General features: G+C 46.7%; 1 protein-coding gene across 1 annotated transcript in view; it reads left to right on the forward strand.

Moving 5' to 3' along the window:
* Positions 1-22,166, forward strand: part of LOC310850507 (uncharacterized protein) — a 41,286-nt gene extending 19,120 nt beyond the window's left edge. Inside the window, exons 15-26 of the mRNA XM_083752024.1 lie at positions 6,252-6,329; positions 7,225-7,320; positions 8,329-8,474; positions 9,616-9,740; positions 10,662-10,814; positions 12,220-12,345; positions 14,458-14,645; positions 15,723-15,833; positions 16,415-16,516; positions 18,462-18,537; positions 19,901-20,028; positions 21,914-22,166. Coding sequence (XP_083608150.1) covers positions 6,252-6,329; positions 7,225-7,320; positions 8,329-8,474; positions 9,616-9,740; positions 10,662-10,814; positions 12,220-12,345; positions 14,458-14,645; positions 15,723-15,833; positions 16,415-16,516; positions 18,462-18,537; positions 19,901-20,028; positions 21,914-22,132 — 1,548 coding nt within the window. The 3' untranslated portion in view covers positions 22,133-22,166. The remainder of the gene's footprint in view (positions 1-6,251; positions 6,330-7,224; positions 7,321-8,328; positions 8,475-9,615; positions 9,741-10,661; positions 10,815-12,219; positions 12,346-14,457; positions 14,646-15,722; positions 15,834-16,414; positions 16,517-18,461; positions 18,538-19,900; positions 20,029-21,913) is intronic.
* Positions 22,167-23,530: the final 1,364 nt, after the last annotated feature.

A 23,530-nucleotide genomic window follows, 5' to 3' on the forward strand; every position in this document is an offset into this window, starting at 1 on the left:
GAAAATCAAATCAAAGCAAATCCTTGGAGCTGCGCCACCCCTCCAGCAAGGCAGAGAGCTTAAAAGGTCATTTTGTACTGGGTCAACTCAGGGTTACCTGGCACAAAAAGAGCTTTTAAGTTCTCTGACTTCCTTGCGGGGTCTCAGTACGCTGGCTCTGGAAGGCTAGGGAGACCACGCGGGGAACTGACATTGCTCTGCAAGATCTCATGAGAACATCCCAGAGCTTTCCAGAGTTGGTGTGCCCAGTGGGTCTTGACCAGCAAGCTTAAAAGCACTTTTCACACTGGGTGGCCCCGAACAGACCTGGCACAAACAGAGCTTTTAAACTCTTCACCCTACTTGAGACGTGACTTGTGCAATTTCAACCTCCCAGGATTGAATTCACATGCAAAATGAGCAGTTACTCTTTCCCATATCCACTTCTCCTACAGTTCTATTGTTCTATCTCATTCAAGGATTAAAAGGTATTAAAGAACAATTATAAGGAGGTATATTCTCACACGCCAAGTATTACTCATTGCCTTTTTGTTCTAAGTCAGTGTCAGGTTCCCATCCCGAAACACGACGTCTTTTACTTGAGAGTAAAGGGGAGACCTTTATATAGGATAACAGCAGTATTGACTCAGCAGCCAAAGCACTGGGTCCGGAAGTCAGGATTCTGAGGTAGTCAAGATCCCAAGGTGAGTGGGCATGGCAAGAGGTTCATAACCGCACAGACACTACAAAGATGTCCCTACAGTTGATGTGCTCTTCCCGCCAAGCTCTTAAAGACAAGGCAGAGTGAGCTCATCCACAAGACTCTCTGGCCCAATGCTCTGGGTGGGTGAGTCTGATCCCACCTACAAAGGTGTCCCCAGGCTCTTGAAGACTAGACAATCATTACTATTACCTTTGGGACCTGGTGGCGCTGTGGGTTAAACCACAGAGCCTAGGATTTGCCTATCAGAAGGTCGGCGGTTTGAATCCCTGTGACGGGGCGAGATCCCATTGCTCAGTCCCTGCTCCTGCCAACCGTCAAAGTGCAAGTAGATAAATAGGTACCGCTCCGGTGGGAAGGTAAACGGCGTTTCCGTGCGCTGCTCTGGTTCGCCAGAAACGGCTTAGTCATGCTGGCCACATGACCCGGAAGCTGTCTGCGGACAAACGACGGCTCCCTTGGCCTATAGAGCGAGATGAGCGCGCAACCCCATAATCCGTCACGACTGGACCTAATGGTTCCTTTACCCTTTACCTATTATTGCCTTTATAGCCCACCTTTCCTGCAATGAGCCCAAGGTGGTGTACACAATTCTACCTCTCATGAGGTAGGTCAGGCTGAGAGATGGTGACTGACCCAAGGTCACCTAATAAGCTTCATGGTCAGTTGGGGGTTTGGACCCACGTCTGCCAAGTTCTAGTCCAGCACTCTAACCATTACACCACCCTGGCTCTCTGGTCATCAGTCTCCAACTCTGCCTCCACCCCTACGTGTTCAGCCCCTTCCCCTTGCTGGTCAAGAGGGGCAGGGGAGAGAGGCAGCAGTTCTGCCCCTCCCCTTGTACCTGACACAGGGACCTTCCTCTGCCATCCCTAGGTGCCAATCTTACAGCCTGCCACCTGCTCCTCCTTCTTCCTCCCATCTTGGGCTGCCAAACCAGGCCAGATTCCAGGGCCTGCCAAGGATATTTTGACACCTGAGGCAAACCACAAAATGGTGGGGGGCACCGCCCAAAGGGCAAAAGGGGTGAGGGAAGATCTAATATCAGGAACAAGGAAGAAATAAAGATCTGTATCAAAAACAAGGGTGGGAAGAGACGAGCAGTGCCTCCTATTTGCCAAGATGCCTCTGTAATAGTAGTAGTGGTAGTAGTAATAACAATAACAACAACAACAACAACAATAATAATTTATGTATACCCTACCCTTCAGTTCAAAAACCGGGCTCAGGGCGGCTAACAACAAATTTAAAACACTTAATTGTAAAAGCAGCATAAAACACAGCATAAAAACATGAATAACAATAAAATTCAATATTCATAAATCAATTTAGGAGAAATAAGCATTAGATAATCCCCAGGGCTAGCTGGCTGAATTAGTCCTACTTGGGCCAGCGAGGAGGCCAGGGGAGAATTAGCTGTGGGGTCTCAGAGCGGGTAATCTTCTTAAAAGAGGAGGGGGAGGGAAGAGAAGGGAAATAAAAGATCAGGCTGAATTCAAATTAAAGGCCAGGCGGAATAGCTCTGTCTTACAGGCCCAATGGAAGGAGTTAAATCGTGAAGGGCCCTAGTCTCATGGGACAGAGCATTCCACCAGGTCGGAGCCATCACTGAAAAGGCCCTGGCCCTGGTGGAGGATAGCCTGACTTCCTTAGGGTCCGGGACCTCTAAACTATGGTTATTCATGGACCTTAGGTCTTCTGTGGGGCATACCAGGAGAGGTGGTCCCATAAATAGAGGTGGCATTGGGGGGGCTGCTGGCTTCCAAGGAGCATGCTGGGGCTGTTGCTCTCACTACGGCAGTGGCAGCAGCTAATGCATTCCTTGGAGGCCGAATCTGCTGTCCCTATGAATGCTGCCTCCTAAGGCGGTTGCCTCAACTTGCCTCATGGTTGGGCCGGCCTTGCCAACTTCTTACAGAACTGAGGGGCCCACAACAGTAAGCTTTGTCATTTACATAATTTCCCAGTTCCCACCCACCCAATCTACTGTAGCTGGAAGATTTTAATTTTTCCAGAATTGGGCCATGCATCATCATTATCTTGCCTCAATCAGCAGAGTACTGAGCATTTCTGTATTAGGGGCTCTTAGCTTCTTGTTTGCAATGTTTTGAGATGTCCTGTGACTGCATCCGGGGGGAGAACTGCCTACAAAAAATGTGTCTGTCAGGGGAAATTTGCCCCAAACCCCTGATGAATCTTTGTGAGGGCTTTAAAAATCAGAAACCGGTTTAATCCCCACAACAACCCTGTGAGGTAAGTTAGGCTGGTCCAAGGTCAAGCCCAATGAGCATCATGTGGTCAAGAGCAGGGGATCCGAACCCTGGTCACCTACGCCATGCTGGCTCTTTCAATGGGTCTACTCTGAGTAGGGCTCGGTTAGCAACAACCCAATAATAACAATCTTGCATGTGGCTGAGTTAAGGCCGCCTGGCATGCTCACTGCTCAGCTGCTCAGCCACGATGGGATCCTGGTATACCTAATTCAATCACCTGGCCTTCCAACTGCCAACAGCTCCCCCAAATGGAATCTTTCAGCATCCTTCCTCTGATTGGCTCTTGCAATCCTGCCTGCCCTTTGATGTCTTTCTTTCAAGAGAAAACAGGGCGGGGCTGATTTCACCCCTCTACTTCCAAGAACAGAAAGCTGCGGTAAGTTTATGTGCCTTGCATAGCTGTCAACCTTCCCTTTTTTGGCGGGAAATTCCTTTATTCCAGCGCCGTTTCCCGCTGCTATCTCGGATTGTTAGATATCCCGTAGACTGTCCCCGGGACAGGTGAGGCTGCTGACCCCTTATTTTCAAGGCTGCTGATCCCTTATTTTCAAATTTGAAAGTTGACAGCTATGGTGCCTTGAGGGGGTGGGTTGGCTCCCTACAGACAGACTTCACCGCTACCCACTTCTGGGACTGTTGACCCAATGGATTACCTTGGAGGACAACTGCTTCGGTTTTCCCTCCATCGTTTCTGACTTGGTTTAAATCTGGGAGTAGGAAACTTGTCGTCGTCGTCGTCCCCCCCCCCCGGTGTGGTTGGACCACGACTCCCACCCCTGCTTCCTGTTGGCCATGCTGGCTGGGCCTGATGGGAGTTGAAGTCCAAGAACAGATGGAGCCCACAGGCTCCATATCCCTGCCTTAATCAGTTGTATTAAAAAGCCAGTACAGGCACTCATGCAGAGACTGAGCAGGAAGCCTCATTGTCTGGGTGGTGCTCCTAGCTCCCAGAAGTCTGCCTCTCTGTGTTCGTGATTTCTTTAAACATTCAGGAGACAAGTCACTGGCTTTAAGCATGTCCCTGCCACGAGCATTCACTACCACAAGACATACCTCTAGCTTTTTAGACTTTTTTTGTTTCCCACCCTGGGACTGAAAATATGCAGTGAAAAGTGGGCTATAAACACCGCTATTAAGTAAGTAAGTAAGTAAGTAAGTAAGTAAATGCTTTTTGCAGGAGGGTTTCCAGCACACAGGAGAAATTTAGGTTTGTGCAATTGAAGTGGATTAAAAGCCAATATCACCCCAGTGCAATAAACACATTTTTGAAAAGAAAAAAGGAACAGACTTTTTGCAGCTTGGAAAATGATGTGGAAATGCCTAGAAAAGTGTAGAAGGAAGGAATGCCTGACAAGCAAATCAGGCTGAGTGCTGAGCTCACCATCATATAATCACCCTGCAAACAATGTGGTATAGTGGTTAGAGTGTCAGACTAAGGCCCAGATGGCCAGGATTCAAATGCCTACTCGGCTGTGAAGCTCACTAGGTGACCTTGGGCTGGTCACTGTCCTCTCAGCCTAACCTGCCTCCCAGGGCTGTCATGAGGAGGTGGAGAAACATATACCGTATTTTTCGCTCCATAAGATGCACCAGACCACAAGACGCACCTAGTTTTTGGAGGAGGAAAACAAGAAAAAAAATATTCTGAATCTCAGAAGCCAGAACAGGAAGAGGGATTGCTGCGCAGTGAAAGCAGCAATCCCTCTTGCTGTTTTGGCTTCTGGGATAGCTGCACAGCCTGCATTCGCTCCATAAGACGCACACACATTTCCCATACTTTTTAGGAGGGAAAAAGTGAGTCTTATAGAGCAAAAAATACGGTATGTCACTTTGAGCTTCTTGGAGATAAAGGTGGGATGTAGACTGGATAACTTATTTTAAAAATAATAAGTGAGGAGGGTAGTGAAATTAAGTTTAAAAAGTTTGAAGAATTGCCAAGTATGTTAATAAACTGGTTGCAATATTATCAACTAAATGAATTGTTTAAAACAGATAAAAAGTTAGGTTTTGGGAACCAATCATTCCAATTGAAGAAAGACCTGCTAGATAGTAATATTAAGGTAATTTCAGAAACGTATAAGATAAGCAAACAAAAGATGAGCAAGTGAAATCTATGATACACTGGGCAGTGGATAGAAAAAAGGAATAAATCTGAATCAAATATTTGCTGGAAGTGCAAAGAAAAAGAAGGTACCTTTTTCCATATGTGGTGGACTTGTAAGAAGGAAAAGTCTACTGGGAAATGATATACAATGAGCTGAAAAAAATGTTTAAGGTAACTTTCTCTTTTAGAGATTAGAGATACCTAAACAATATAAAAACTTGTTTATATATGTGACCACAGCTGCTCGTATGATATTTGTCCAAAGATGGAAAGAAGACAATGTCCCAACCAAAGAAGAATGGCAACAAAAAATTATTGGAATATGTAGAAATGGCAAAACTCACCGGAAGAATAAGAAATCAATACAACAAAGTATTTGATTTAGTGCGGAAATTGTTTATTGAATATTTTATAAACTACTGCAAACAGATACAATCATTAGCAGGTTTAATGTAAAGACGTGCAGTGTGATAAAACTAATTTCCAATATATGGGTAAACTAATAATTGGGCTTAAACAGGGAGTTGCTGTAAAGATACTATAAATATAAGAAACCGCAGAAAGGGAGGAGGGAGGCAGAAATGGAGTTTTGAAATTTGATGTAAATATCTTTTTTGTTTGATGGGAAATGGAAAATGATACACACACAAATAAATATATATAGGAGAAAGGTGGTATATAAATGCAATTTAAAAAATCGATAAATCATAGTGAACTCTCAGCAAAGACTGGTGATTGGCATACATTTAAAGGGGACTGTAGTTTGTAAAGGGTTTGGGGAACTGTAGGTCAGTAAGGGGCAAACTATAGTTCCCATTATCCTTTGGCGGAAGCCATAGGGTTTAAATGCGTGGTGTGTACATAGCCATAATCAAACCCCTGCAAAAACAAATCAGGACGGATGCCCAGTAAACAGGCTGTCAGGAGGAGCTGTCCATGGACCATTTAGTCAAGCATAGGCAAACTCCAGCCCTCCAGATGTCTTGGAACTACAATTCCCATCATCCCTAGATAACAGGACCAGTGGTCAGGGATGATGGGAATTGTAGTCTCAAAAACATCTGGAGGGCTGGAGTTTGCCTATGCCAGGTTTAGCTATTCTTATGTTCTTAAAGAAGTTGCAAGAGATAATAACCGCCTGACAAAATGTCCCTCTTCTTTCCCCCACAGCTGAGACTCAATTATGAAAACTACCGGAAGAAGCATTGATAGCAAGGCAGTGCCGGAACCAAAGCCCGTAGTCCGCAAATGGGTGAGTTTGGACATGGCCAACTCCCTGCAATGCAGGAATATGCAGCTGTCCCACATGGGGATTGAACTTGCAGCCTTGGCATTATCCCCACCATGCTCTAACCGTCCAATTTGACCTAAGAGGCCATTTTTAAAATTCAACCCTCCCACATCAAACAAGTGACATCACACAACCAGAATACTGGGGAGCGTTCTGCTGTTGCACTCAGGTCCTGCTACGTTCTTTTCTAAATGATGCTGCCGCTTCCCAGAAGCCTTTGGTCCAGCAATAGGGGGAACTGTGGGCCTTCTAGATACTGCTGAACCGCAGCTCCCACTAGCCCTGACTACTGACCATGCTGGCTTGGGGCTGATGGGAAATGGAGTCCAGCAATACCTGGAGGGCCACAGGTTATATCACCTTGCACCATAAACACTCCTCCTATGAGCAGAACTCTGCCCACACTGCCTTAAGATCCAAGCCATTTGTCTTTCATTAACTATGTCCTATGCATTGATGGGGACACGGGTGGTGCTGTGGGTTAAACCACAGAGCTTAGGGCTTGCCGATCAGAAGGTTGGCAGTTTGAATCCCCGTGACGGGTCCCTGCTCCTGCCAACCTAGCAGTTCGAAAGCACGTCAAAGTCCAAGTAGATAAATAGGTACCACTCCGGCGGGAAGCTAAACAGCATTTCCGTGCACTGCTCTGGTTTGCCAGAAGCAGCTTAGTCATGCTGGCCACATGACCCGGAAGCTGTACGCCGGCTTCCTCAGCCAATAAAACAAGCTGAGCATCGCAACCCCAGAGTCGGTCACAACTGGACCTAATGGTCAGGGGTCCCTTTACCTTTACCTTATGCATTGATGAACGCTTTGCCTGACAGCTGCTCTTATCTGCTGCTTTGATTTCCTGTAGGAGGTGACATATTCGCTTCTCCGAACAGTGCTGGTCACCAGCTTGGGATCTATCCAATATGGTTACATCCTCTGGGTAGTCTATTCCCCAGTGCTGGTAAGAGGATCCTGCGGCATAGGCGGTTTCTTACAACAGGGGCTTCTGACTAAGCTTCTGGGAGTTAGCAAATCATGGAACAGTAGAGTAGGAAGAGACCCCCAGCGGTCATCTAGTTGAACCCCTTGCGATCCAGGAATCACAGCTAAAGTCATCAGAGATATTTTCAGGTTGTATCTAGGGGTGGAGAGAAATTTGAAATAGTTTGTGTTTTAAGGGCACAACTACCTAGAATACACTTTCCAAAACAAGTTGCCAACTGGAACACCCTTCAAAATTCACACTTCTCATAATTTTGTGGTGCAGTGTTTCAGCTAGTGTATACAAAAAATAAAATGTGTATATTATTAGTGCAGATAAATGCATATATATTAGTTAAAATAAGATAGGCTTCCCACCAAGTTTTACTCAGCATAGTGCCATAGGGGTCTCCTAACATCTCTCAGCATCCTTAACAAATGAAATCATTTGGTGACGATGGAGCCTTGGTCTCTTGCAGCAAAAACTCGAAAGTGTCTAGTGGGACTTTAAAACAGGTGTGGAGGATCTTTCTTCAGCCCAAGGCTCATATTCCCTTCTGAACAACCATTGGTAGATGCCGTTGGTGGACAAGGCTGGAGGAAGAACCATTTACAGAAAGAAGAAAACAATGAAATGCTTAGGGTTTTATTTTACAAAGTTGAAATCAACTATTTAAAACCTTTTTAAAAAATGAAAATTAAAATCAACGGTAAGCCGAAAACCGGATTCAAACAGACACCAACGTTCTATGTGTCTGTATAGGCTTTCTCAAAAGAAAACATTTTTAGCAGTCGCCGAAAAGAATACATTGAAGGCGCCTGCTTGATATCAAGAGGCAGGGAGTTCCAAAGTGCAAATGCTGCCACTCTAATAGAGAGAAGTTCTACATATGAGTATTATGTGGCACCTGCAAGGGTGCCAGTTCCTTCTGATTAGGATGTGTTGTGGATACACTAACGCTGCCCATGATATGATTTCCTCTCTTAGCTCATGGAAGACATGGGTAATGCTGCGAAGAATCCAGGAGAGCAGCAGTATCTGCTCTTCATGCTAGGCCTTGCCATCAGTTTGTTCCCTATTGGAGGCCTTACTGGAGCACTCATCGCAGGAGTCATGGTGGATGAATATGGAAGGTATATATAGATGACTTGGTGATTAGTGAACTTCCAGTCCTAACTTTGGACGTGGGGCAGGTGGGCAGGGGAGTGGGGCTTCTGCTGAGCCCTGTCTCCCCAGCCGAGACTCGATTTAACTTCTGGCTGAGGAGGTTCACCCTGTAAAAAGGCATCCCACATTTTAACAAAAGATATTCAGCCAGCTGAAGTAATGCCATCATTTGGGTGGCATTCGACAAAGCTTTTGCTCAGAGCAGACCCATTCAAATGAATGAGCCAGACTGAGTGAGCCCCCCCTGATTTCAGTGGGTCATCTCTGAGCAAAACTCAGCCAATTACTGCCCTTAGATTTTAAGCGGAAATGCAAGGAATCTTGCAAAAGACGTACTGTATTGCCATTGAGATGGCTGGTGTGGCTCAGACACTGCATCAAAGAAAAGGAAAAAAGTACCAGCCTCTGCTTAATGGTTTCCCTCATTCTGTGGACTTTCTCCATGCTAATAGGGCTGCGTACATACCATGTATTCGAAGCACAAGGCTTTCCCCAAAGAAACCCGAAGACTGCAGTGTACCTTTCAAAGAGCTACACTTCCTGGCACCCTTAGAAAGCTACCATTCCCAGGATTATTTGGATTACAGAACTACTGTTTAGAAAGTGCCCAAGTTTTTATTTTGATTTTCCTATTCCCTCCATATCCCTTTTCCTTCCGTGACTTTTGTTGTTGTTGTGAGAGGGGTCTTTTTAGATTGTAAGCCTGCAGATGGGGACTGGCTGCCTTGCTTTGGTTTTACTAAGCCTCCCTGGGATCCCTTTTGGTATAAAATTAAGCTAGACATATGATCAGAATTAAATAAGTCTTGAAAATAAGTAGCCGGGTTGCCAGGTTATACGGCTTTATGATCCCAACTAATTCCCCTCCCCTCTCTGGTCCTGCACCCACCATGTCCTTGGATGATTCTTCTGGGATGAACAAGTTACGCAGGTGTATCTTTGACTGAGCCGGGATTAGAGATTTAACGTCAGCCCGCTGAGACGCATGACCTCCCAAACTGCTCCTCCTGGCAGATCTTGCTTCCCCCAAAGGATGCAGGGAACTCTTCCAATCATTCCACATGTTCATTGGCCCAGTCATTCCCTTCCTTTCCCCACTTTTTCCAGGAAAGGTGCCTTGCTGATCAATTGCTTCTGCTCCATGGTGTCCTCTATGTTTATGGTTTGCGCCACTGTGGTGCAAGCCTTCCTGTTCACGATGCTTTCACGCTTCATCGTTGGAATAACCATAGGTGAGTTGGGCTACTTCCTGCATTTAGTAAGGGTGTGGGGTTAAGAGAAAAATCTGAGTTGGGAAGGAACCGGTGCTTGCAATTCAAAGACCTCCTGTGCACATATCAAAAGAAGAACCTCCCCACCACCACCACCTCCATAATAATAATAATAATAATAATAATAATAATTTATTATACCCCGCCCATCTGGCTGAGTTTCCCCAGCCACTCTGGGCGGCTCCCAATCAAGTGTTAAAAACAATACAGCGTTAAATATTAAAAACTTCCCTGAACAGGGCTGCCTTCAGATGTCTTTTAAAGATAGGATAGCTGCTTATTTCCTTCACATCTGAAGGGAGGGTGTTCCACAGGGCGGGCGCCACTACCGAGAAGGCCCTCTGTCTGGTTCCCTGTAACTTCACTTCTCGCAATGAGGGAACCACCAGAAGGCCCTCGGCGCTGGATCTCAGTGTCCGGGCTGAACAATGAGAGTGGAGACACTCCTTCAGGTATACACTGCTTTGGGGAGCCTCCAGCCCATGGGCCAAACCTGGCCCACCAGCAGGGATATAGCTAACAATAATGATAGCAATTATAAATATTTTTTAAAAGACCGTTTAGAAAGAGCAACAGCACACACATCGGCCAGATTTGGATCCAAGACAGATACCAGCTGCTGAAATAGCAGGTGCCAAAAAGGCAATAGAAAAGGCGCCTGCCTGATAACACAGTGGGAGGGAGTTCCAGAGGCTACGTGCCGCCAAACTAAAGGCATGATTCTGGCCATCATGTGGAATGGACCTCCTGGTAGGATGGCATCTGCAGGATGCCCTCTCTTGCAGAACACATTGACTGGTTGGGTAAGTGGGAGATGTGTGTATGCTTCTATGGCTGTCACATGCCTACTGTGAATAATGCCTTGATTTATCCCTTAACCAGGCATCTTCTCCATTGTGGTCCCATTGTACCTCGTAGAGATCTCCCCACTGAACATGAGGGGAGCCATTGGCATGCTGCCTCACTTCTTTCTAGCTGTAGGTGTCCTCCTGGCTCAGTTACTCTCTTTTCCTGAAATGCTGGGGAACGAAGAAGGTAAATCAGAGAAGAGCACCTCTTAGCCCAAAGGTCATGGTAGAATTGTAGAGATGGAAGGTATTGCCAGGGGCCATTTAGTCCAACATGCTGCAATGCTGGAAAGAGTCCCCAACAGATGACTCAACTCCCAATGAAGAAGAGCTCGCCACCTTCTGAGGGAGACAGTTCCACGACCCCTCCAGTTCCATGTGGTGCTCACAAGCACCAGTGAACACCCACCAGTACCGCCCATGGTGCCCACAAAAAGTCTTACATGTGCCCACTTGGATCCCAGGATTGGACAGCCAGCGACCCATCAGTTCTGAACAGAGGAGAAGTACAGTGGTAGCTTGGTTCTCAAACTTAATCTATTCCGGAAGTGCGTTCCAAAACCAAAGCATTCCAAAACCAAGGCATGCTTTCCCATAGAAAGTAATGCAAAATGAATTGATCCGTTCCAGACTTTTAAAAACAACCCCTAAAACATCAATTTAACATGAATTTTACTATCTAATGAGACCAATGATCCATAAAATGAAAGCAATAAACAATGTACTGCAGGCACACAATCAATCAGTAGCTGAACTGGGTTCCACACAGTCACAAAAACAAAAAAAGAGCCGCAAAAACAAAAACGCAAAATAAATAGCAAAAACAAACAGACCTCAGCGTACCACTCAAAATGGAAGTGTGGCACTCAAATCAGTGTAACACTCAAAACAGAGCATGTTTGGCTTCTGAAAAAAGTTCGCAAACTGGAACACTTACTTCTGGGTTTGCAGTGTTTGGGTTCTAAGTTGTTTGAGTACCAAGGCATTTGAGAACCAAGGTACCACTGTACAGAAACCTCCTCTCTATGAGCAAGCATAGCGATAGCTGATATAGTGCCCACCCCTGCCTGTTGATGTGGGGCACACCCATGGTTATGTCTCTTTTCTTTTTTTTCTTCTTTTAAATGTGGCCACCATAATGTCATGCCCCCACAACAGCCATTTCCCCACATCCCCGCGGCAGCCATTTTGTATTATACCCCCATGGCAGCCATTTTGTGTCATGCCACACTTTCCCTCATGACAGCCAATGGCTAGCACCGATGGCACTTCCCCAAAGGTGCCCACTGACCCAGGAAGGCCATTGATTCCCTCCCTTAGCCTTGGGCAATTCTGATGTGCCATCTGAGTTGATACCTTTCAAGAGCCAGGGTGGCATGGTAGTTAGAGTGTCGGGCTAGGACCTTGGAGGCCAGGGTTCAAATCCCGGCTCAGACCTTGGGCCATTCCCAATCTCTCAGCCTAACCTCCCTCACAGGGTTGTTGTGAGGATAAGATGGGGAGGAAGAGAAGCACGTACGCCACCTTGAACTCCTTGGAGAAAGGTGGGGTGTAAATGTAATAAATAAAATTAATTGCTCCTTCTTGCGCAGATTGGCCAATACTGACAAGTGTCCCTGGAATACTGGCATTATTTCAGACCATTGTCGTTCCTTCCTTCTCCGAAAGCCCCAGGTATCTACTGATTCAGAAAAATGATGAAGAAAAGGCCATACAAGGTAACCACATACATGAACCACTTACATACTGGAGGGTGAGGGATAATAACATTCAAAGTCTTATTAGTGTTTACCTGAGAAGACAATCTGAGAATACAACTGATAGCGCCTAGTGCTTTTTCTGGATGAAACATGGCGTTGTATGTTTGGTGGGGTGAGTCTGGATGGCCTCTTAGGCAACACTCCAAATCTGTCATTCTTGGTTCTCAGAGAGAGAACAGCTGAAATCATTATACTGAATCATACCATTGGTCCATCTAGCTCAGTATTGCTTACACGGACTGGCAGCAGCTCCCTGGGGTTTCAGGCAGGGATCTCACCTAACCCTTCCCGGCGAGCCTTTTCAGTGGTGGCTCCCCTCTTGTGGAGGGCTCCAGTTTCCTCTTTCGAGGTGACCTCAGTTGTGTTTGTGGGATGTAGTCCATTGGTGCAGTCAAATGCAACATTCCTTGTTTCCCTAGAGTGGGCACAGGCAGGGGACATCCCGTGTAACTTCCTGTTCCACTGCATCCTCCCCCTGCATGTGATCTGGGAGATGGGCGTGGCTCTGGCTGACTCCATAAAAGAGCCGAGTCATGCAGCTATTTTCTCAGTCTTAATTACTTGCTTCACTTGCTCTCTTGCTTGCTGCTGTCTTGCTGCCATGCTGCTCTCCTGCAGCCATTTTGTTCTCTTATTAATGTACCGTATTTTTTCGTCTATAAGACGCCCCCATGTATAAGACTATGTGGGAGGACTCCGATTTAAGAAAATGGGAAAGATCTATCCATGTAGAAGACACCCCCAAATTTTGGACATTATTCTTTAGGGAAGAAACCTAGTCTTATACACGGAAAAATACGGTAATTTTTGCTGTCTACTGTCACTCAGCCAGCTCTGAACAACAACAAGCAACATGTTGGCTAATAATATACTGACAATATTTTTTATAACACTATAAACAGAAGACATATAATATGTGCATGGAGTCACAAACTAATAAGAATCGGATAAATGTTCCATAACCAGGAATGGTAGGATTGGTAAGCCACTGTCAAGGATCACTGAAATAGAGGCAGAATGCCTTTCCACAGTCAATATCCTATCCAAATCAATATCCTATCCTATCCAGTCAATATCCTATCCAAAATATAGTTGGAAGTGAGTTGGAGCACGGTGGTGCTACGGGCACAACACTACAAGATGATGGGTGCTCCAAATGTCACTCCAAGCACAGCACCAGACAGAACAGTTCTTCCAGGATAATGAACTGTTTCAATGATGGATCTTCACCAGCAAATTAATAATCCCCAAAGGTACATCAAATGGCCATGGATCAGCTATTACTCAAAAGTAAGCTCTCAGCCAGCAGCACATGAGTTCAGTCTTCATATGAGATGAACTTGCAGTTTGTTGTGTAACCACTAAGTAAAGCCTGCCTTTTTGGGATCAAATTGTGAACTGAAATGTGAGTAAACTTTTTGTTACTTTACTCAGAAAGACTCTTGTGTCTTTATTCTTTTAAGCGGGAATAAACTAAGAGATTCAAATGAATCTACAAACTAGCTTCCAGCTATATTGAGGGGAATTTGCTCTGCTATATCACTTCACTAGCCGGAGTGAAGGAAGGATAATACTTATTCAATATATCCTTCCCTACTATCTTTAACATTCCCACAGTGTTTTCCGTGAAGCTCCATTGAATGTAGCAGAACACCCATCAATCGATTGATAGATTGACAGGTAATAGAACTAGAACACCATTCTCTTGAAACGGAGGCAGCTTATGTTTGCAGTGCTCCCAAACGCTTAGCTTTGGCGCATGCAGAACAGCTCCTCCTTGGTGTCTTTCTCCAGAGTGACCCTAGGAGCCAGTCCTCAGTGGCCGACTCACCTGTCTTCACTCAGATTGGTACCAAGCATCACAACGGGTGAGGTGGAACATCTTCTCAGTGGCCAAAAAGCTGGCTGGGTGTCTTTGGGATGCTGGAGACCGGGAACCCGCTGCAGAATTTGTAACTGGTCTTTGCCCCCCCTCCACTACACCTCTTGTGTTTGGTACTGCAAGAAACTCTCCCCACCAGCCTCTGTCCCCCGCTATTCAAAGGCTTTTTCATTGCTGCTTCTTTCCAGCCTTGCAGAAGCTGAGACAAAATGAGGACGTGCAGGAGGAGATAGAAGAGCTGCAGCAGGAGAAGATGGCTGAGAAGACGGAGAAGAGCATGAACTCACTTAAGCTGCTGTGCTTCCCAAGCCTGCGGTGGCAAGTCCTCTCAGTCATTATCTTGATGTGTGGCCAACAGCTCTCTGGAGTCAACGCAGTAAGGAAGGCAATATCCACAAGTGGTTAGAACAAGGGAGGGGAAGTGGGATCTTTGGCCGTCCAGGTGTGACTGGACTACAACTCCCATCAACCCCAGCAAGGACGGCCAATGGCTGCGGGTGTTGAGAGTTGGCGTTCCAGGGCACATCCAATGAAGCTGAGCTTTGGAAGATTCAGGGCGGAGGGAAAGAAGGACTTCTTCATAGATAAACTATGGAACTATGGCCCCACACAGGAGGCCGTGATGGCCACCACCTCAGGTGGCTTTAAAAGAGGATTGGGCAAATTCGTGGCACAGGCAGCGCCGCATTTAGGGTTACAAGCAGTATAGGTGGAGCTTGTTTTGCATCCAAGCTCTGTCAGCCTTTTGGGGGCCCAGTGGCCATGTTTGGAATGTTGAGGGAGTGCCGTGGGCACCAGTCACAAAATGGCTGCTGGGCGGGGAGGAGACATGAAACAAAATGGCTGCCACATCCAAAAGAGCAGAAAAGGGGGCATCACCCCCCAGATGGTGTGCGGATGCTGTTACAACCGCTGCCCCACCAACGGAGGCGGGGAGGAAGGCACCTACATCAGCAACTCTCTCTGAGACAGAAGCTCTTTGATGCTTGTGCTTGGCTTGCGGGTTTCCTGTAGGCATCTGGGTGGCCACTGTGGGAACAGGGGTATTTTTATGAGCACAAAAAGCAAACAATCTCAATCAGACTGTAGATTTTTGAGAGGATATTTACCAAGAGCATTCACAAGCACCACAAGGGGTACTGGTAGGTACACCCGCCCCTTGTGGGCACGACTGTAGTGAGCTTTGATTCCCATATAGCCAGAGATTCAGAGGATTCCCTGCTTATGTATGTGGGCAACTGCAAACAGTTCTTGTCTGTGCAGAAGAAATGTGAAGAGCTGGATTTAAGGCTGGAAAAGAAACAAAAATGGACCAATTTTCCCATCCCTAGTTTGGAGTTGGAGAGAAAAGATCTTATGCTTCATTTTGTAGACAGTGCCTCCAAATCCTGAGTCAGCCACGGGACCACCGCCCAGTAAGCTAAAAGTCTCCGTTGTTTTGGTCTCATTTCAGGTATACTTTTATACAGAGAGAATCTACCTATCTACAGGAACTGACCTAAATAATGTCCCATACATCCGTGTAACTTCAAGCGTTGCCATCATCATTGCAGTCTTTGTCGGGGTAAGCCAGCCTTACTTTCGCCTTTTTTCCTGCCCCTTAAAGTCTCAAAGCTCAGTCTGCTCCAAAGGATGTTCCTGTGCTGCAAACGTTAGCAGCAGTTTTGTGCCAGCACTTAGGAATACAGGAAGGCACCTTATTCCAAGTCAGACCCTAGGTGCATCTAACTCTGTATTGTCCACACTGACCGGCAGCAGCTCTCCAGGCTTTCAGCCTTTCCTGGTCCTACCTGGCCTGAGCCTTGGAGGGAGGGGCTCACAGCATTGACACTCCAACAGATCTTGCCTCCCCGTGAGGTTCCTGGGGAGATCACCAAGGCTAGTATAGAGCAGTATGTTCTTCTGTATGTCCAGCTTCCAGCATCAGCCAAAGTTCATACATACTCTCACTGCACACAGCCCCACTTGGCTCCCTGTTCTCTATCAAGGTGAGGTGGTAAAAGACCCACTCGTTTGTTTCTGAGCCCTCTCTCTCACCCCCATTTTAAACTTACTAAGAACCCTGCAAGGTTGGTTAAGCTGAGACTGAGTGCTGCGTCCTTCCTTTTTCACATGCTTTCTTTCCATTGCTGTTACATTCTCTAGATATTTTACATTGACTCAATGGGGCGAAAGTTCCTGCTGCTCCTTGGTTTCGGCATGTGCACCATCCTCTGCATCGTGTTAACCATGAACCTTGAACTTCAGGTTGGTTGGTTTTTTCTGAACTCTTCAAGCACTGATGTCCTTGAAAGCCAAGTGTTACTCCGTCGATTGCTCCTTGGTTATGTGCATGCTAGCAACTAAAAGAGCATCACTCCTTTTGATGTCTCTTTCTCTGTGTACGCATTAACACTTTGAAATGCAGCGACGTCGCTTCTCTTCTGCTGCATTTCAAGTTGTGTTTTCACATTGCTGTGCACACCAGAGAGAAGGCACCTGATGCATATTGCATGTTGGGTTTCCCCACCTCTGCAATCCACCTGCCCCCAGACAGATGAAGCTGTCAACTGCATATTTCTTTCACAAAATTTATATACCACTTGTTCATTAAATAAAAAAAGCCCTCAGAGTTTCACAATAGGAATAAAACAATGAAATTATTTAAACAGTTTATAACCACTACAGTCGTACCTTGAATCCCGGACACCCTGGAACTCGAACGTTTTGGCTCCTGAATGCCGCAAACCCGGAAGTGAGTGTTCTGGTTTGCAAACATTCTTTTGGAACCTGAATGTCTGATGGGGTTTCCACGGCTTCTGATTAGCTGCAGGGGATTCCTGCAGCCAATCAGAAGCTGCAATTTGGTTTTCGACTTCCAAGGTACAACTGTATCTTTAAACCTTTATTTAAAAAATTAAAACGTGCTGGCATTCTACATGTCACCTAAACAGTTGAGCTAAGTCTGGGACCTTTTGCAGACCAAGAACTGCATGTCAGTGGTGGGTGGAACTGGAAGCAAAAGTAGGCTGAGCAATGAACTCACATCATTTGCCTTTGTAGAGTAGGCTGGTTTCTGCACACATCTTCCCAAACCCCTTCTCTCACCTCCTTCCAGGCATGCAAGAGGCATGATCAGAGTTCAAAGAGTACATTTCCAGCTGGGCAAAAACACACTGAAGGAGGGTGTGTGGAGCAAGGCTGATATGGCCTTGGAATAGGTCACAGCTCTCTATAAATGAGTGTGAGTGATCGAGGCCTCGCATCACTCCTATTTACACAGGTGATACGTGGGGACCATACCTTATCAAAATGGTCATATTTGGTTTGGATAATAATAATAATAATAATAATAATAATAATAATAATAATAATTTATTATTTATACCCCGCCCATCTGGCTGAGTTTCCCCAGCCACTCTGGGCGGCTCCCAATTGAGTGTTAAAAACAGTACAGCATTAAATATTAAAAACTTCCCTGAACAGGGCTGCCTTCAGATGTCTTTTAAAGATAGGATAGCTGCTTATTTCCTTCACATCTGAAGGGAGGGTGTCCCACAGGGTGGGCGCCACTACCAAGAAGGCCCTCTTTCTGGTTCCCTGTAACCTCACTTTTCGCAATGAGGGAACCGCCAGAAGGCCCTCGGGCACTGGATCTCAGTGTCCGGCCCTCAGTCTCCACTCCACGATGGGGTGGAGACGCTCCTTCAGGTATACAGGACCTTCAGGTATACAGGACCAAGGATTCTAACAACCCTTCTGTGCAGCACTAGGTGCTTAAAAAAGGACCAGATCTTTCCCTTGCTATCCCATCAGAGATGCTCCTCTGACACTGGCATGTTTTCAAGAAGGGGGCCAGGCTATCCCCAAACCCTGCGGCAATCCTCAAAAGGACGCACCTGGACGAAGATGCTTGGCTGTACCGCGTCCTTTTGAGAATCGCCAGGGATGTGGCAGGGTGAAGCATGTTCGCAGGCCAAGTCAACCTGGCCAGGTTTGGGGGGGGTGTCATGCGTGTGACATCATGCACATGTGGTGGGCGCAACTCATTTTGGGCGCAGCTCAGTGCCGCTGTCCTCTGGAGTCTTCCCAGTCGGAAGTGATCTCTCCTGAGTAAACAGCGTCTGACTTACCAGTAGTATCAGTGATTACATCAAAAGCACTTTGCCCAAACCTAGCAAGCTTGACATGCTCCCACCACTCTCTCCAACAGGGAGATGCCTTGTGGATGTCTTACGTCAATGCGTTTCTCATCAATATTTTCCTCATGGGACATGCCGTCGGACCTAGTAAGTGCTCAGGTGATACGCAGAGTTCCTTGGAGGAGGCGCAGGATGTGAAGAGCAAAAGGTTTCAAGGATCGAGGGTGGTCAGGCATCCAAAGCCTTTATTTATCCTCAGCCCCTTCCACCACAGTGTGTCAGGAGCCAGAGTCAGGTGTAGATCAGCAATAAAAAAAACACAGTGCCAGCAAAAACTCTTACAAAATAGCGCAGCCCTAATGATCCCAGCAACTCTTCCTTTTCCAGTGAGGTTAGGCCTTGTCCTTCCACTGGCTGGTGAAGACTGTTTTATTCTGGCAGGCCTTTGGGAACTGAGTGTTTTGTTGTTGTTTTTAAGGAAAGGGCCTTGGTGTTTTTAGTGTTTTTATTATCTGCATTTTAACAAATTTTGGGCTTGTTTTTTCCCCCATTGTTTTAATCCTGTTACAGTTTAATGCAGAAGTCAGCAAACTTTTTCAGCAGGGGGCCGATCCACTGTCTCTCAGACCTAGTGGGGGGGGGGGGCGGCGGACTATATTCTGAAAAATATGTATGAACGAATTCCTATACCCCACAAATAACCCAGAGATGCATTTTAAATAAAAGCACACATTCTACTCATGTAAAAACATGCTGATTCCTGGACCATCCGTGGGCCAGATTTAGAAGACGATTGGGCCAGATCCAGCCCCCGAGCCTTAGTTTGCCTACCCACGGTTTAACGTAATGGGATTAAATATGAGATTACAGTTTCGTAAAATCCCTTGAGTCTCAGGTTCTGTGGAAAGAGCAGGGTGCAAATTAATAATGAAAATAATAGTAGATGGGTTTTCAAGACTGAAGAATCTACTGGGCTTCGTATTGAACCGCAGAAGTGCCACGATCCTGTTTTCTGTTGATGTTTGTTAATGGTATGTTCAGAAGATCTCTGAATAAAAGTAGTTTGTAGCACTTTACATGAAAAACCCATTAAAAAAATGGAATGCCATTTTGAGGCCAATGGTTTTATATTATTGATGATTGTTTGAAAGATTTCTAATCTGCTTTTCGGGGGGTGGCTTCACAAATGACCCCAACAAAATACCTCAATGTATTGGGGGGGGGTTCTTGTTTTGTTGTTTTTGTTTTAACTATTTACTTGCATTTTTACCTTCTATTTTATACTGCGAACCACCCTGAGATCTTGTCATGAAGGGCAATATATAAAGCCAATAAATAACGATGACAACAACAACGAGAAAATAAAACAGATAAACAGTTAGGCAGTTACTAAAAAACACAGTAAAGACAGAGGCAAGATTAAACCACTTTAAAAAAATAGTTCTCGTTTTAAAAAATAAAAATAAAAAAATCGCCTCCCAACGAGCAGTGAACCCTTTTCTCTACGCAGGTGCTCTTCCCAACCTGATAATAGCAGAGATTTTCCTTCAGTCCTCGCGGTCCTCAGCCTATGTGGTCGGGGGATTTGTGCATTGGTTCCTAAACTTCTTCAGCATTGTGACCTTCCTCAATATACAGGTGAGTGATTCTGGTGGTCCTGGTACAGCGAAGGGCTGTAGCTCAGCAGTAGAGCATCTTCTTGGCATGCAGAAGGATGTTGAGGACCTAGGAAGCTGCCTTGTCCCTCGCTAGTCCATCTAGCTAAGGACTGTCTACACTGACTGCCAGAGGCTCTCTAGAGTTTCAGATAGGGAGTCCTTCTCAGTCCTACTTGGAGTCGTCCGGGGTCGAACTGAGCACCTTCTACATGCAAGGCAGATGCTCTGACACTGAGCTATGGTATTTCCTGTAAACAAAACAAAACGTAAGATTCTAGTCCTCCTAATTCTAGGTAAAGGGTTGAATAAGAACATAAGAAGCTGCCTCATATCAAGCCAGATCTTTGGTCTAGCTAGCTCAGTAGTGTCTACACGGACTGGCAGTGGCTCTCCAAGGTTTCAGAGAAGGGGCCGCTCCCAGTTTTACCTGAACTTGCCAGGGATTGAATGAGGGTGGCGCTGTGGGTTAAACCACAGAGCCTGGGACTTGCTGATCAGAAGGTTAGCAGTTCAAATCCCCACAACGGGGTGAGCTCCCATTGCTTGGTCCCTGCTCCTGCCAACCTAGCAGTTTGAAAGCACATCAAGTGCAATTAGATAAATAGGTACCACTCCGGCTGGAAGGTAAACGGCACTTCCGTGCACTGCTCTGGTTCGCCAGAAGTGGCTTAGTCATGCTGGCCACATGACCCAGAAGCTGCATGCCGGCACCCTCAGCCAATAAAGCGAGATGAGCGCTGCAACCCCAGAGTCGGCCACAACTGGACCTAATAGTCTTTACCTTTACCTTTATCCCCGAGCCACAGTCATGGGCCTAGCCTGGCAGGGCAGCTCTCCTCCCCTCCCCCCAAAATCAAGTAATTAAATAAAAATACTTAAGTAAAAGTATAAATTGTAGAAAGATATTGGCAGATCTTTTCCGAGCACTTGGGGTCAAAAGAAAGGAATTGGAAACAACTGCTGTTGCGACATTTCATTCTGAATCTGCTAGACAGAGCCAGACAGAGGATGATGACAGGTAGCTGTTCTGCCCCGCCCCCTAAATCCTGGCTACGCCCATGGCCATAGACCTTTCCCACCTTAGGTAGGATGGAGAATGCACATCCCATGCCTACCCTCACCTGGTCCCAATACTTCCCTTCTGGGGTGTTACTAGAGAGAGAGAGATGGAAACCCAGCCTTATGAGGAACAGTTGAAGGAGTTGGGCATGTTTAGCCTGAATAAGAGAAGACAGAGCAGTGATAGAGAATTGTAGAGTTGGACTCAAGTGTCCTCTAGTAGCTATCTTCAAATATCTGAAGGGCTGCCACATAGAATACAGAGCAAGCTTCCCCCCACCCCACCCCCGTTGCTCCAGAGGGCAGGGCCCAAACCAATGAATTCAAATGGCAAGTAAGAATATCCCAGGTAAACATCAGGCAGAACTGTCGACAGTGGAACCAACTATCTCAGAGGATTCTCTGGCTGTAACTTCTGCATTGTACCAGGGGGTGGGACCAGAACACCCTTGCCAGGGGGGTCCCTTCCAACTCTACAATTCTATGATTCTACGAGATAACCCAGCCTTGAGTTCCTTGAAGGAAAAAAGCACTGGGAAATATAATGTGCTAAATTAATAAGCTTATGCCATTCTGTGGATAGATCTACACACAGGGAAAAAACCCCCACTATAGATAAGTCATAATAATTAAATCTTAATAACAAAAGAAAAAAAACCACTATGTAAAATCGCATAGAAAAGTTTCTTGCTCTACAGCGCCATCTGGTGTTGCATGTTTATAACACATTTACAACTCAGTTTTTTGACTCATGTTGCTGAGCTCTGTTTCTCTGTGTGTGTGTTGCTGCTCCTGTTCCTTTCCAGAAATACATCGGATTCTTCAGCTTCCTCATCTGCTGTCCGATATGTGCTGCCACCTTCTTTTTCATCTTAAAGATGATCCCAGAAACCACGAACCAGACTTTTCTGGAAATCAGGAAGCAACTGCCCATCTACGTGGCCCAAAGGCAGATCACCAAGATGGAGCGAATGCCGAGGAGAAACACCAGGCGGGCGTTGGGGGAGGGGCAAAACCCTGTGTAGAATTTGATTATAAACATTTATAATTGAGCCATGATCCCAAGGGAATCTCTACGGTTGTCCTTCAGCTGTCTCAGCACCGTTGAGACGCCAGTATTAGGGTTTTGCCTCGATTAATTCATTGCCCACCCTCCACCCTAAAGTGTGGGCTCCAAACTTAGGTGGGGTCCGAAAAATACACATCTAAAGGGTCAAAAGCCCAGGTAGACAGGTGCATCTTCCCCATTTGATAGAAACTGCATAATGCCAGGCACATCGCTGTGGGGAGGGAATTCGACATCTTAGCGGATGACACAAAAAAGGGGGGTAGCGTGGGGTGGGTGGGAGGCCATGGCTCCGGGCACAGATTTCTGGGGGGACATGAGGTGAGGCAATCAGGTGCGCCCACAACAGGCTCCTTCATCAAGGCTTGAGCCATTGGGGGGCAAGGCAAGGTGCACCCGGGCTCGGCCTTCAGGGCTGGGGTGGTAGTGGCACCTCTTTCTTCTTGTGACCAGCGAAGGAACACCCGCGTACCCCCCACCTCTGGGCTGGCTGAGAGGAAGGGAGTGTGGGCCCTGCTGCTGCTGCCTACTGAAAAGAAGTGAGAGGCTCCTCCTGGACAGGGAGGGCGAGAGGCAGGCGGGGGAAAAGCAGTCACGTTCTCTGGTCAGACCATTGCGGCTCAGTTGCTCCGGTGGCGTCAGCAGTGAGGGCTGAGATGGTGCGGCAGGCTCTGTTCAGCCTCCATTAGGGCGGTTCATTAATTTATTTATTTTTTTAATTCCTGCTCCAAAGGTCTTATCTTACTACACTAGGGATTACCGTATTTTTCGCTCCATAAGACGCACTTTTCCCACCTAAAAAGTAAGGGGAAATGTCTGTGCATCTTATGGAGAGAATGCAAGCGGGAGGCAGGCAGGAAAAGCCCCCAAGAGCCACACACACCCTCCACGTTGCTCTTGCGGGCTTTTCCCCAGCGACTGGCCACGTCAGTCCCTTCTCCCTCCTCGTAGAAAAGCCTGCAGGAGCAGCACGCTCTTTAAAGGGTGCACCAGCTTCTGCTGGCTTTTTTAGGAGGTGGGGGAATTCCCCAACCTCGTAGAAAGGCCCGCAGGAACCGCGCACCCTTTAAAGAGCGCAGGGCTCTTGGGGGCTTTCCCCAAGGAGGAAGAAGGGACTGACTGGATGCGCCAGTCCCTTCTCCCTCCTCATAGAAAAGCACACAAAAGCTGCACACTCTTTAAAGGCAGCCCCTCAGTCCCCTCCCCAACCTCCTGGAAAAGCCCCCTAGGGCCGCACTCCCTTTCACTAGCTGCGTGGAGCATGTGTGCGGCTCTTGGGGGCTTTTCCCCCCCGAGGAGGGAGGAGGGCAGTCCGTCAGTGACAGGCTGCCCTTCTCCCTCCTGGGGAAAAGCCTGC

The sequence above is a fragment of the Podarcis gaigeae genome, assembly GCF_964106915.1.
Source record: "Podarcis gaigeae genome assembly, chromosome: 8".
NCBI classification, from domain to species: domain Eukaryota; kingdom Metazoa; phylum Chordata; class Lepidosauria; order Squamata; family Lacertidae; genus Podarcis; species Podarcis gaigeae.